Source organism: Branchiostoma belcheri, unplaced genomic scaffold (assembly GCF_001625305.1).
Source record: "Branchiostoma belcheri isolate BF01 breed outbred unplaced genomic scaffold, Haploidv18h27 scaffold188, whole genome shotgun sequence".
NCBI classification, from domain to species: Eukaryota; Metazoa; Chordata; class Leptocardii; order Amphioxiformes; family Branchiostomatidae; genus Branchiostoma; species Branchiostoma belcheri.
The window spans coordinates 345663-361113 of NW_017803357.1; the positions used below are offsets into that span (position 1 = coordinate 345663).

At 39.7% G+C, this 15451-nt stretch overlaps 1 protein-coding gene across 1 annotated transcript; it reads right to left on the reverse strand.

The window, feature by feature from the left end:
- Window positions 1-4286: 4286 nt before the first annotated feature.
- On the reverse strand, window positions 4287-15170 carry LOC109467694 (CD81 antigen-like). The gene is made up of 7 exons (XM_019765737.1): window positions 14958-15170; window positions 11744-11938; window positions 10193-10267; window positions 9502-9609; window positions 6710-6865; window positions 5566-5649; window positions 4287-5242 (listed from the first exon to the last, which is right to left on the reverse strand). The coding sequence occupies exons 1-7, from the start codon at window positions 15012-15014 to the stop codon at window positions 5174-5176; spliced, it is 744 nt and encodes a 247-aa protein (XP_019621296.1). The 5' UTR covers window positions 15015-15170; the 3' UTR covers window positions 4287-5173.
- Window positions 15171-15451: the final 281 nt, after the last annotated feature.

Here is a 15451-nt window from a genome sequence, read left to right on the forward strand (position 1 = left end):
GCCCTATTACCTTCATAGGGAAATACCGCTATCATGGACCAGACAATTTTTGTCACGTTGCCGAATTTTGCGGCCGCCACATGCTGATGTTGCGGTACGGTAGGGAATTTACTGCGGTTAGTTGGCATTTGGTTAGTTGGTAAACGTATCGGCTTTTAAACTTATTTTCGGGGTCGAGGGCTTTGGTTTACAAACAAATCAGACAATTAGCGTTGTTTACACGACTTCAAAACGCTAGCGGGGAGCCCGATGTTCCACCAATGACATCGTCGACAGCGATGCTCTCGGTAACGTCGTGTGAAATGTTCATTGTTCATTGATTATCGCCGATTCACGCCGACGGCAAAATGGACGTCACTCAGCCCCGAAATCAGGAAATTTTTTACAAATTTTGCGAAATTATCTAGAAAATCGGGATGTAACACCATAAATTTGGAAAGCAGTATACTGGCGCTGAGCTGGGAGTAGCCTGGCGCCGCCGTTCATACGTCTCAGAGTTTTAGCCCACAACAGCGCTGGACTTTGTATTACTGCGGAACACCACCGGCCTGTCCTCCAGGGACGCCCCAGGGGTATGCCTGGCAGTGCTAGGTCAGCCTCGGGTGACCTACCCAACACGCCTTTCCTGTCACTGCAATTTAACCTGAATATTGGAATAAATGTCTTCTTGTTGAAACGTAACATTTTCACACGATCGAGTAGATCCTTTAGTTGCCGGTTATACCTCAAGTCGGGGATACTGTTTGGCTATATCCGTACTGTTTGGTAGCCCATATGGTGTACATTTTACCCTAGCCTTCCAATGTTGGCTTCTCAATTTCACCTCCACATGACCCATAGGAAGACTCCTAGTACAATCCTACCCAAAGTGTTTTTCCTTACGTACGTCCGATTATGCATGAGTTCTCAGCTAACACGACTTTCTTCTGATGGCCCAAGAAAGTTTCAAACCTGCCCTTTCACCCAGGTCATGCCAAGTTATTTTTTCATACTAGATCGTACAGTATACAGTCTTTTTGCCCGATAGAAACAAAATTTGTGATGTGGTTCAAATCATGTTTGCATCATAGTAACTTACCGTATGCACAAATAACACAAATGCATGAATGTTTCGAGGCCAACTTTGCAGGAAATACCCCAAGGCCAGATGTGCCGCACTCTGAGGACACAGAGGTGTCAATTAGCAGCGGTTAAGCATGCAAGTTGTTGACAGGTGATGTTATTTCAACAAACAACTGTTAGAATATTTTTCCACGGTTGACAGCTCCCTGCCTGTCAATTGTTATTTTAACCTACATTTGTAGTAACGTTACATAAAACGATCGAGAAGGAGCAAAACCTGGCCTGCACTTATGAAAATGTTCTCACAAAATGTCCCATTGCACTTACCCACTACCTACTAGAGACTCCAAACTTGAAACCCTCAATCTAAACCCCTTGACCTATCCACAATAAAAAAAAACAAGACATTGCTTTCCACAACTTGAACTACTGACAAACTAACCAACAATCACCAAAAGTCAACTACAGCAACGTACGGACCTCCCACTTCGCCAATTTTGCAAGGGATCTGTTGTTTCAACAAACAGGAAATTTTTTCCAGCTATCCTTGTTTGCATAAGTCAATGTAATCCGCAGAGGGTGGAAACCAAAAAGGTCTAGTGCAGTATAAAAGACATTTAGATTTCTTTTATCGATTAATCAAATTGGGTCACAATTTACATAATTAATATCTGTTAATGTTCCTCTTCCTCTTGATTAAATATGCCACCATTTTAATTGTTCTATTATGGAACGCAGCAGATTTATAGACTTTTGTGATTAATTATGTAAATTAGATCTTGATTTGCATAATTGCCATCTAATTAGGTCAAGCATCACTTAAGCTACCGAGATACCAAAAATAACAACAATCCGTCAACCGGTTCTTGAGCTATCCTACTTCAAACATTTTCAAACAAATGCCTCTGCATTTCCCAAACAAGCTGCTACGGGACCCAAACTTATGGCACTTTTTTGTGAGCACAAGAGCTACGTACCATCTAAAAATCATGACCCTAGCACGTCCAGATCACGAGATTTAAAAACCAGAGGTTTCGCTGCAGTAATTTCTAATTCAATGACGCGGGGACCCCCGCGAAGCCCATATCCGAACTTGACCTTGGTATTTTCAATGGTAACTTGCCAACTAAAAAACATGAACATCCATTTAAAGATTCTCGAGTTATCTTGGTCACAAGAAAAAACACAAAAAACAAAGGTCAACTGCAGTGACATAAAAAACCCCACGGGGCCCATCTTTGAACTTGACCTCGGCATTCTCAACGGTAACTTGCCCACTAAAAATCATGAACATCCATTTAAGGATACTCGAGATATCTTGATGACAAGGAAAAAACACCAAAAACCAAGGTCAACTACAGTGACTTAGGAACCCCCCACGAAGCCCATATTTAGCCTTGACAATGGCCACCCCCAAATCAACCCGCCTGCCAAAAATCGTGAACCTCGGACCTTGCCTTCAAGAGTTATCGTGCCTAATCTGCCAAACAATGCAAAAGCGATTTCATAGCCTTCTCCGAAGGCATAGCCTTCAGTCGAAGGCAATAAAGACTAAGCTTTAACTTCCAACACTTAGATACAGAATTGGGACTTACCCCAAATTTTCGGTTGACTCCATCAACCTTGTTCACGGAATGGACCCGTCTACTCTTGGAACGTGACGTCAGAGACACGTGACCGTAGTAGCGGGTCATAACCGAAAATTTGGGTAAGTCCCAATTCTGTATCTAAGTGTTGGAAGTTAAGTCTTTATTTCATAATGATTTGTACCAACACAGATGAACTTTTATGCTAAGTTTATAGAACCTTTTGTCTACTACTTTAATTTTGTCAATGTTCCGTGAGACTTTAGTAGTCAGTAAGCAGAGCCTATCTGCCGATACTCCCTTTTCTGGAATCTTTCTAACAGCGCACTGTCACATAATTAAAGCTTAAGTTACTTACAAGTAATCAAAACTAACAGAATTGGATAAGAGACAAGTAAAATTACAATGTATTCAGTATTTATTCATATTTATCCGAGATAATGTCAAATCAAGTACAAAACATTGACTTTAATACATGTTAGTGAATTACTCACTCATGAATAGGAGATGATCTAACTACAAACAAGGTGAGCTAACTACAAACAAGATGACAGTTGCTATTTCCGAATTGTAAACAGGTAAAAAATATTTGCACGGTTGTTATTGCAATCAGGTAAGACCGTAATTTACAGAATAGCCGAGGAGACAAACGTTTATATTCTTAACAAGTGTTCTATGATGGTATTCTATGATAAAATGTAATAATCATACACAAAGCTAAAAGTACGAAATTTACAATATGGCCATTTCTACAAGATCGACCACTTTTAAGATTGATAGAAAATGTTAGATGAAAAAGTCTAGCTCTAGTACTACATATTGTGTACATCCTATAATATTTGGTCTCCCCCTTCGAATTGTGAAACTGAAATTTCAAAACAACCCTAATGTGTTACTTGATTCTTAGCAGGAAGTAGATGATAACAATGACATAACACTCACTTCAATATCAAACTAATAAAATGTGAATACAAAACCCTCAACCCTACTTGAATTTTACAACATCTTTTCATTTGTTACATAGAATTCTAGTTAATAATTAAGGGTTAATGACCCGCCCCGAGGTGAATATGGTGTGATAAAGCCTTGTCAGTTGCTATAACCACCGAATAAAGCCACCAAGTGAGCGCAGCGAACGAGGTGGCTTTATGAGGTGGTTATAGCAACTGACAAGGCTTTATCACACCATATTCACCGAGAAAGGGCGGGCCATTAACGCTATTATCATATAGCTTACACGATAGCCTATCCAAACTGATGCAGTAAGTGACACAATGTACAATTTACCCGTTGCACATGCTGAATAGAACATAGTTCCATCTGGAGTCACCTGAGGTCACTGGGTAGAGTTCACGTTCTATGTCTCCTATCTGGGTCACAGGCAGGGAACAGGTGTTCTTACGGGAGTCACCCGAGGTCATTGGAACACAACTCAAGTTATTTTTGGATATTTTAGAACTAGAGCCGTGTTCTATTGGGTCACCTGAGGTCATATGCGGGTGATTATTGGGTTTGTTTAATGTATGGATTGGGATGAATAAATACCCGATTTTGACTCTATTTGTGACATTACGGCGTCATAAGGAATGTGGAATGGAGCCTTCTGATTGGTCAACGTCACCCGGCTATATGATAATGATAGATATTCTTGTTTCCCGATGAAGGAATGGGGTGTCAATGTGCACGATTACCTCTACTTAAAGATACAAAACTATTAATACTTGAACTATGCATACAACTAGTACTATTCATCTAACCCAACTACATATCAAGTCACAGCGCCCTGTACATCCACCTCTAAGCACTTGAAGATAAAACGTCACCAACTACACAAGGTTTTAAAGTTACCTGTCTATTATACGTTGACGTGAAAATCATAATGATAATTCTAGTAAAAAGATATTCATTTTCCTTATGCTTTCCATTTTACTTGCCATTTGCATATGTATATTGCATATGTATATGTCATGATGAGCAAATAAACGGTGCGTAGAAATGGTCACTTTCAATGACTACATCTTTGAATGATTTGACATTGTCAATCGTCATTATCTTTCACCATAATAGGCCTGTTCATCGTCATCTTCATTGTACGTGCACGGCGTTTCCTTAGAAATTTAGGAAGACTCGTGGTGGGCCACAGAATTTTTATTAGACTATCATAATCCTTGCTTCCATCGTGCTGGAGAAATGGACCTATACCATTATTACGCCACAGTTTGTTTACCTGTTCTAAACTACATTCTAGAATGGTCAGTTCAAGAATAAAGATCATTTCAAAGTTTTCAAAGTCAGGTATGTTTGATTTTTGCTGCGTCTAGTGTTGTTGATGCCGTAATGGGTGATTTAGTTGTGACAGTAGATGAAAGTAGTACTGTATAAAGACCTTATATTAAGGCAAGCACACACCGCGCTTCGCACCCCTGTACAATATAAACATCGATTGACCGGCATTCATTGCGGTAAACAAACTGTGACGTAAAATAATGTTATAGGTCCATTGACGAGAGGATGACGTACTTCCGCTACATGACGTAACCTTCCTCCTCTCTCCAGCGTCTGAGGAGGTAACAGGCGCCCACAATAGCCGCTATCTGCAGGAACAGACAAAAACACGCCTTACCGACTAAACATATACAGAGACATGTAATATAGAATAAAAACCGCTAGATGGCGCATTACGTGCAGACGCAAAAGTACTTCATCAGTGGTAACATTGTGGTAGATTTTGTTTCTATCATTTACCAGACAACAATGCTGTTTTAGACTGTGATATTGACAGATGCCTGGTCACCTCTGACTAGAGAAGTTTAAGATTATACCCATCAGGAAAGCGATTATCAGTAAGTCTGTTGATGTATAGATGTATCAGTCTTCAGTAACAAATGGCAAAATAAACTTTGCTGGAAAGCCGTACCTCCAGGAGGCAGATTACCACCAGGATCCCTCCAATGATGTACATGTACTGTCCGACGAAGGCTGAAAACTCATCAACACATGGCTGAAACAGAGAAAACAGTCAACCAATCAGTGCATGAGTGAATGTGTCTTTAGTGGTAATGATCTGATCTCGGTCACTTTCAGTGCTCATCTCTTTTTAGTTGAATTTGTGACCTTCATCAACAGTTCCACTAACAATAGTCTCTAACCATAGACAGAATTGTAGACCCTTATTGTGTTGTGACCTTCTCCGATCTGTGTCCGAATAAAACAAGTTGACAAAAGTATGAAAGTCTGACGTGGTCTAAAATCTAATACATTGTAGTTTCTCCCGTTCACCGCCACCTACCCACATTACCTAATATGACAAAGATCCATTCCGACTTCTCGAGCTAAGTTGTTCACAGACCCTCAAACCCGAAAACAGTTGTTATAGAAGATACGTAATAATGAATGAAAGACCTTTATTGTACATCTGTGCTCTAACAAGCTAAGTACAGGTCATGGATAAACAGGGGAAAAGAATACAGCAATGACACTTACAAACTATACATACTAATGTGATCTACTATTTACAGGTTCAGCTTCTTCTCGCTTCTTGACGCAGTTAAAGATGTACGAACATATTGAGCTAATGATACAAGTTTCATGAGGAATTCGAATTTTTCTATTCTGTCTAAATGTCTAAAGCTTGGGAACTTATCTATTTCATAAATATAGAGGGAATCCCTCTCATTTCTATATAATGTGCAGTCAACTAAAAATTGCATTCATCTTCAATATTATCTAGATTGTAGTTTATATAATAATGAAAGAAATGATCTTTTTAGATATATTACAAGTACGTTTCCATACTTCCAATACTTGTCTAATATTGAAAAATTTATCTTTCTTATGCGCTTTGATCATCCTGTACTATACAAATTATATTTTTAACATCACTACATATATATATAAAGAAACGAGAAGAAGCCGAACCTCTGTATTAGAGTAGCTTTAGAGCTGTTTGTACCACAAACATGTATATTACCTATTTCATCTGTGCGCCTGTACTTAGCCCGATAGGGCATGAATGTACAATAAAGGTTATTATTATTATTAATAATAATGAAGCTTCCTACCTTGTAGACGTAGACCGTGTTCCCGTTGTCGTCGTGCGGCAGACACTCCCTGTCCCGTACGGCGGTGTCGGTGAAGATACAGAGGCAGGTGGCGCGCGCCTCGCTGCCCAGCGGGTCCTTCCAGTCGTCCTTGCTGTTCAGACCACAGCAAGTCAGCTGAAATACAAAGGAACGTGATATGAATGCGTTATTAGTTATTATCATATAGCCGGGTGACGTTGAACAATCTCCATTCTACATTCCTTATACCCCCGTCACATTGTCGACGAGCTTCGGCCGTATTTGTCAATCGCCGAAAGATCGGCCGATTTTGAGATCGACCGACGATCGCGCGTATTTTTGGCTTGAAGATCGTCGCGGTCACATTGTGCGAGGCTCGGGCGATCGCTTGGCAATACATCTATGATAATGAAGTCCCTATGACATGGCACGCAGATGAAGCAAGCCCGTGTATCCACCAAAAATGAATAGTTTGACCAATTTTAATGTTTGACTTGTCGTTATATTTTTTAAGCAACTTAATGGAGCAGACTGGCAGAATAAAATAGAAATACAAACAGGAATTCTGTGAAGGATCCAACTCAAATACTACCACAAATGCCACAAATTTACACTACCGTCTGGTTAACACAACGGCCACCTTTTTAACCAGACAGGAGTCGGCCGAAGCTCGCTCGACACACGGGCGTACGTCGCCCGAGTTGCGGTCGGCGGTCTATCGATGCTCGCACGATCTCTAGACCATTCTCAACCAAAATGTACAATAACATAATGATTATCATTCTGTCAAAATCTTTTTATACACGCGTACCTGAACAAAGCTAATAAGATGTATTGTTCTAAAACTTTTCCTGTATACTTCTGTCTAAAATAGTATGAATCTTCCGGTAAACAAGTTAGCCATTCAATGTTAACAAAGTAGACAGAGGTAAAAAGAGCCATGCAATATAAACTTCGACTAGTAAGTAATATCTATCACATGACGTTCTTGTGGGCACCCTTAGAAAAAAAGTCAACCTCATTCCAGAATGAACAAGTGTAAACGTCAATTTATTATACAATCTTCTTAAATAAGGCCACACATTTCCTAAAGGGATAAGAGTAAAGGATTTCATGTGCGTTCAATCAGTTGAGGTCAAAATCTAGGCATTTGGCCTTATATAGTTAAAACCTCGTCATCTTTTTAAAGTGGTTTTGTTCATTAACGAATGGACAAAAAGGACGATTTTGTCTATTCTTATCCTTTCTCGTAAACATAACTTTAACAATCAATGGGACGTTGCTCCTACAAACTTTACACAGTATATATACTGTCAATGCAATCTGAAATAAATGTCACAGGTGCTGAATAAATAAGAACTTCACAGGAGCTCGGCCGAGGCTCGTAGAACCTTCGTCCGACACTGGCTCGAAGCTCGCTCGAAGCACGCACGATTTTAAAAACTTTGCGCAAGTCGGGCGAGGTACGGAAGAGGGTCGCCCGAATATTTCGCGAAGCTCGCGCGAGGGTCGACCGTATTCAGCGACCGTCGCCCGATTTTCAAAGACGAAATACGGCCGAGACTCGTGGGATGTACGTCCGAATATCGGTCGACTCTCGACCGCACAGTGGCGAGCTACGGGCGAGCTACGCGCAAGCTGGAAACGAGCTCTGCGACCTCAAAAATCGCCGGCGACTAGTCGCTGATGTTAAGAACACGTTTCGCGTGTCAGCGAGCTTCGGCCGACTCCAAAAAATCGCCGGCGATCCCGAAAATTCGCGCGATGCTCGACGGAACATCGGGCGTACTTCGGCCGTAAATGTCGTTTAGAGCTCGCCAACTAGTCGGCCGATTGATTTACGCGCAATGTGACGGGGGTATTATGACGCTGCGCTCACTTGGTGTTTAGGCCATGTTGATTTGATTATATGGATGACATCCGCGCGCGCATAGATTTTCGGCCGTTTCCAAAAAAAAAAAAGTTTTCAACCATACTGTAAATCGTACAAAACGGTTCCAAAATGAGCAAAAATATACCGTAAGTTACAAAAAAAAATAAGTAAAAACTATACCAATGTCGTAGAATGTCAAAATCAAACGAAAAAACGACGAAATTGTAAAGAAACGAACTTGAAGACTAAATTATTTGCCAAACCATATTCTGTCCCATTTGTTCAACCCTCATAACCACGTAGATTTCATAATGAAAACAACTTTTTTTTTGCAAAACTTTTTTTTATTCGCACGCGCGCATCAGTTTTGGGGTTCCCGGATGATGTCATCCATATAATCAAATCAACATGGCCTTATAGCAACTGACAAGGCTTTATCACACCATATTCACCTCGGGGCGGGTCATTAACCCTTAAGTGTAACATGTTATGTTTTATCTTAATATATGAGGAAATGATGGCAGCTATGTTGCTATCTTTTTCTTTTCACACTTTTCGATCATCCACAAACATCATATTTACGTTAATAACGACGAACTCGAATTTACCTGGACAACCAGGAATGAGAAGAGGGATAGCTGGCAAACGTATGAAGAACAGTGCCTATCTACAAATGTAGCTCTATGCCTGAATGGGTTAGGATTAGGATTAGGCACGGTTCTGGATAGTTTCCGCGTATCCATGAAAGTAGAATTGCCCCAGGCGCGATCACAGCTACACAAGAACCGTGCCCGAGCATGGTTCTACTAAGATAAAGCATGATTTTAGATACAAAGTAGCCCTCTGTTAGTCCGGGGTCTACCGTATCAATATCTACGTTTGAGCTCTAAGACCCTCTAAGACTTAGTCTTTTACTTACGTGTTCTTGCCAGAAGATGAGGAAACTCTTGTATCTTTCATCGAATCTCTCCAGGGAAGTCCGCTGTCGCAGCTGACGCTCAAAGATCCACTTAATCCAAATGTTAATCTGTCAACATACAAGAAGGTCTCATTGTTTACCCAACAATGTTGTTTTGGAGGCACTCAAAGCGATTTACTTGTACTCAAAGCGATTTAATGGCAATAAAATAGGATTTTGAAAGGCAATTTTTCTCTTTTTAGTAATTTGAAACGACCGATCCTATCCCATAGGATTTTTTTCACCTGTCCTCCATAGCATACTGATGTCTGTGAGGCAAAAATGCGATGTCTCTGATGGGAAACAGTTGCTAGCTTCAGATGCTGGTTTTACATACTTATTGGCGGTACGAAAAAATGAAGGAACTCCTCATGTATCTTCTTTATGGGCTATTTCAAACGCTTCATTTTTTGTTTTGTCGCCCTGAAATTGCATATGGTGCCTTTAGACTAAATGTTCTTTTTAAAGAACATTTAAAGAACGTTTAAAAACGAATCAAATCATGTTCCACATAGCTTTCACAGCATTGACAATGTGCGTGTGAACCACCACAACCTTGCGTGATTATTAATACATGTATTGAAAGGCTCGGAAGCATGAAGTCTCTAGTCGACCCTCGTTCTTTCTCGCACATCCTCGCGAGAACACTCACCTGTCCTCCATACACGAGCATGAGGATGCCAGTCACGATCTGAATCAGCACCATGAATCCGTTGATGACGGCAAACTGTCAAGTTAAAGCAAAAGCCGTACAATTAACGATATACATTTGTCCATTTTACCTGCTAGTAGTATCATAATTGTACTATTAACCGCCCACTTACTCCATTATCTTTTCTACATCATAGAGAATAACTTTTCCAGGGAATGATTTCACTCGTATTTTTTAAAAATATGTAATACTATGAATATCTACAAATGTATAATTTGATCTCCGTAATCTTAATATCGCAAACTTGTAAATGTTAATGTAACTCACTGAATGTTTCTCTTCAAGTTTTTAAATTCTGCGTGAATCGTGATATTGTATTTGTAAATTAGCGACAATTCAGATCTTTTATGAGTCTGTTTTAAATGCTAATAAAGATTTCTTATCTCATATTACAAACATACATATACAGACAAAAACGTGAATACAAAAGAATTAACCTACGTACAAGTCTATTAATAAGTCAACATGTTGACTTTCGTTTTAAAGAGAATACTCCTCAGAACGGGTATATAATGGGACAAAAACGGCATATTTCAGGGCATCTACACTTGGGAGTAATTTTGGAGATATCTAGATGACGTAGACTTCAAATGCGTTATCTACAATTACTTTCATCACAGCTACTTTGACTCTGTGATATTTTTGTTTATATTGCTTGTTTTTTTTGGACACTGTTCAAAAAGATCTACAATCAAGAATATATAACTACTGGACACTGATACACCAAGGTCAACTTGTTCCGTTACTTCTGTTTTATTTGACTTTCCATGCCTCTTTTTTTTTTTAAATATATTCCGAAACATGTAATCACAAGACGTGGTGACAGCACACTCAAGTTTTTTCAACTTATATTAATGCCGCCACCAACACAGGGACAGTACAATGCTCATTTACACCTGAGCGAAGTGAGGAAAGTCGTGTAAAGTGCCTTTCCCAAGGGCACAAGATCGGTGGCATGTCAGGACTCGAACCCGGGGCCACTGGTTCCGAGTCGAGAACGCTGCCGCTACGCCACACGACCCCACATGCCTCTTTGATTTGATTATTTATATTTCTTTCCATTGATATGCAAACTCCACTTTTAGTTATTTACTTTTAAGTTGACATACCTTTTGACTATCTACCATTGTGATTTGATATCTGAACGATTATAATTACTTCTATGTAACCTTATTTCATTTGATTGTTAACGAGTTAGTTACGATTTCGTCTTGTTCACGATAAGTTTATCTATTTTTAGTTGACCTTTGTTAGTTCATCTTTAATCCTTTGTTATAATTATAATGTCATGTAGTTTTGTTGGGGTTATCCCCCCAGGAATCTTTGAAAAACGCCAATAGGCGACATATATTTCCTTGTTAAATAAAAATAAACAAGCAAACAAACAAACATTAGAAGTGACGGTGTGTACATACTTTGTATACGTTTGCCTTGACCATCTTTATAATACTTTGTTTCACTTATTATGATCTAAATAAAGAACTATCTTACCGTGGTGAGCATGCACTTGTTGGAGGAAGCGGCGCCGCAGCAGCCGCAGAAGGTGATGATCATGAGGTAAGCTCCCAGCGCCATGAGACAGAACACCGGGATGTACATCTCATCTGAGATCGGGTAACCTCGGATCATGCGGTAGTACTCAAAACGGAACGTCAGCCCCGCACATAGGAACAGAGCTCCTATAATCTATTATAGGATCAAAAGAAAATATGTAAGACTTTATTTGGGACTTGAGTCCAAAAATTGAAACAAATTTAACGGATCCACTGCTCACGGAGCCATGTGTGTCATCTGCATAACATGACGTCACAGAAACACAGATTGCCCATTACTCAGAAAGACTGGAGTTGTACAGTCGAAAATTTGGGTATATCCAACTTCTTGTGTTGGGAATGAAACTTGCTCTATACATTCAAGTGTTGTTATCGAAGAAAATCGGTAATCGCATGCATGTATATGATTTGATGGTCAGATTTATACACAATTTATATATATCCACACTGATATATTGGTATCAACTGTGATAGTGTGAAAATGGCTTGAAGTCGGCTTCTGCACGCGAGGTCATTTATTTCGATTTAAAAGATTGTAAAGGTTCCGCAGCCATCTTCAATATTTTTTCTCAAGGGGCATAAATAATAAAGTAAGGTAGCTAGCTAGGAACCTACTCAATCCCGCACAAACATTGATGATTTGCAGTGGACTGTATGTCATGTCATGAAATGAAAATACTCCAATCTTTCGTAAATAAACAAGTATATCTTCATCTGTTATTGTGATAACGTAATTTTGACAAATTTTCGTATGAAAATTTTTGAGGTGGCAGATAAACACTGTGCTACCATTTCAAGTTCTATTTCAATTGCAAAATTCATGTTTGACATTCAAAACTATCGTTTCGTTTCCATAGTACAAGCACAGTGAAACATGTACAGAGTTCAACCGAGTGACCTCTGGTACCGGTCTGTGCCGGCTGCAACAGACAGTGTTCTTACATCGCCTCAGGCGAATGAACTTCTTTTGTCTTCCCGCCATGTTGGAATTCAGTTTGGCCGCCCGCCATTTTGGATAAGGGAGTGATATCGAGGGCATTGACTCAAACTCCATTTTACCACAAAGACAGTGGTTGGATTATGAGTCATGTGGAATTCAACAGTACTGTGGACCGGTTAACAAACAAACAGTGCGTGGAATTACAGATATACTTGCAACATTTACACAGTTATTCCAATGAGGTTTAAACCAATCTACTTTAACCTCCCTGGTTAGTCTATTCTAAGTTTTCTTAGTACCAATACCAATCCATCGCATCCACCTGACTATGTATTCTTCAGAGGAGACACTGATTAAGTTATCCATACGGTAACGATGGAAAGAATTTGTATGACTTCATGATATAGAACATGTAACCACCTGTTAATGATACAGAATGACTCTATGATATAGAATATGTAACTGCTCGGGTCTGCACAATCCATAGGTAAAGGACAATGAAATTAGACGAAGGTATGTAACGTTATAGACAAACGTATAGTCACGATGATTTTGCTAGAGTAGAGAATGTTTTATTTTCCCCGATGTTTCCCTTGGCCGCAAAGTAATTGTGTTAGTGCATGTAGATATAAATACATCAGCAATGTTCCTCATTTTTATAAGAAAACCTGTTTGTCTGCTGTATTTTGAAGAAAAAAAAGCTATTACCGTTGCTTTAAACGACCGTTTTTCTTTACAAAACAAACAGGTGATATTGTTGTCTTCCGCTGGATTAGTCAGTTGCAAAAGTCGTTGAACCGGTTCTAACTGGGCGCGGATCATATTACCGGAGGCGAGGAATGACCCCTGCTGAACTCTTTCAATGGGAATGTAGTAAACAACAAGCTTCATCCGTAGTAAATTCAATTTTCTGAGACAAATATACAATGCTAGGCAATATTACAAGCAAAGCTTTCCCATAAGAAATGTGGATTTTCGTAAATAAACGACAACGAGACGTAAGACGGGTGAGGCAGCCTGACACACGAACCGCCATTTTCCAACATGGCGCTGTCACGCAGACAAAACGCGACCTTGTGTTTTCTGCAACCTGTTTGATTTCAGAGGATCACATTTCTGTCCATACGGGTGGTGCTTATGGATACGGACTCGACATTAACTCTGCAGAAGCGCTACATTTAACATGTCCTAATTTGAAACTTATTTCAAGGAATGTGCAAAAGTATGGAAAGAGAGCATGAAATCGACTCAAAAACTGTACATTAACTATGTTAAAGTTGTCACCTAAAATGAGGATTGCTGAGCGTCAAAGTGTTCTCAGCGTGATTTCGTTAATCATCGGTGATCAAATGACCCCAAATACTATTTCCTGAATTAGTGATTTGTCTGACAAATTGTGTTAAGCTGTTCTGATATTTAATCATTTACATCGGGCAGCGTAGAAGGATGTGCCGACTAATGTATTCTTCATCTTATACATTCAAGTTGGTTCTCACACTTTTAATGGTATTGTAGATGTCGTAGACTGACAAAAACGTATCTGGGTTTCAAACATATAAAAAAAAAAAGAATTCCATGATCCAAAACTACGATATAGACTTTATGTAGAGTTGACATATATTGACGCCTTTGTCCACAGAAAAAACTCAATTATTATAATTTCTACGTCAGTTATACTCACGTTGCTTCACATTTAGACCATTGAAATGCACGATTTGCAATGTTCATTCAGGTTTCAATCTCAGATTGAGTTTGTTTTACCATAGCTGGACACACACTCATGATTCCGTCTTAACTATAGACTTGTCTAATGTTGTGATAGTAAAATACAAGCTCAAACCATTAAGCCTTTAAGTTGTATTTTATGGCTAAGCACAATGTGGGTCTGGCAGAAACTGCTGTATATACAGTAAGGGATCGGTGAATATCTGCATAAATTAACCTGTCCATTTTGGCGTCTGATACGAACTATCTTCTATCTTTACTTACACATCGTCCCTCAGCACACCTAAAGATACAAGAGTGTTTGTACAATGTGGAAACGTTGATGGAGAGCAATGTTCGCTGTGAAACTCTCATTTAATGCAGTTACGGGCGTTCAACAGAAGACACCACACTCAGCAAAATACAGTAGCCTGGAGCCATAACCGTCCCGCAAACAACTACTGTCAGATCTGACCAAACAACCTGAACAAAAGCGGTCCAAACTCACCCAGAATATGACGTTGAAGACGATCAGCAATGTCCGTAGTTTCGACTTGTCCGCCATGTTGTTGATCAGCGTTTAAAGTGAAAAAAACTGTGAAGAATTCGGGTCGGTTTGGCGGGTCAGAGACGAGATCACAACCGCCTGTCACGCCTGTGTGGCTCCACCAGGTACGCACAGGATTACTGCAGAGCCGTCCCGGGGGGGTCACATTCAACCGTGGTTGGACGGGTCCAAGACAATGCGTGCACACGGGGAGGTCACCTGTTCCAAGGAAGCCATTCAGGAAACAATTATGGATTCACCGGAATAGAAAGAAGATAGAATTTCATACTATTTGTCGATGGCTGGCGTTATGTACAATTAATATATGTATATGGCGCATCCAGAGTAGTTTAAAACTGACAACAGAAGAAAATTTAATGCCCTTATCATAGCTATCAATATTTATAAATCACGTGTCATCATCATTTGTCTTATATAACATTAACAGTCAGACT

What these genes read in the sequence shown, in the direction of transcription:
- LOC109467694 (XM_019765737.1), bottom strand. Translation starts at nt 15,014, where the DNA reads ATGGCGGACAAGTCGAAACTACGGACATTGCTGATCGTCTTCAACGTC. An exon ending in ACAAGTGCATGCTCACCACG is followed by an intron (nt 10,268 to 11,743) that starts GTAAGATAGTTC and finishes TTAACTTGACAG; the next exon opens with TTTGCCGTCATCAACGGATT. An exon ending in ACACGGTCTACGTCTACAAG is followed by an intron (nt 5,650 to 6,709) that starts GTAGGAAGCTTC and finishes TCTCTGTTTCAG; the next exon opens with CCATGTGTTGATGAGTTTTC.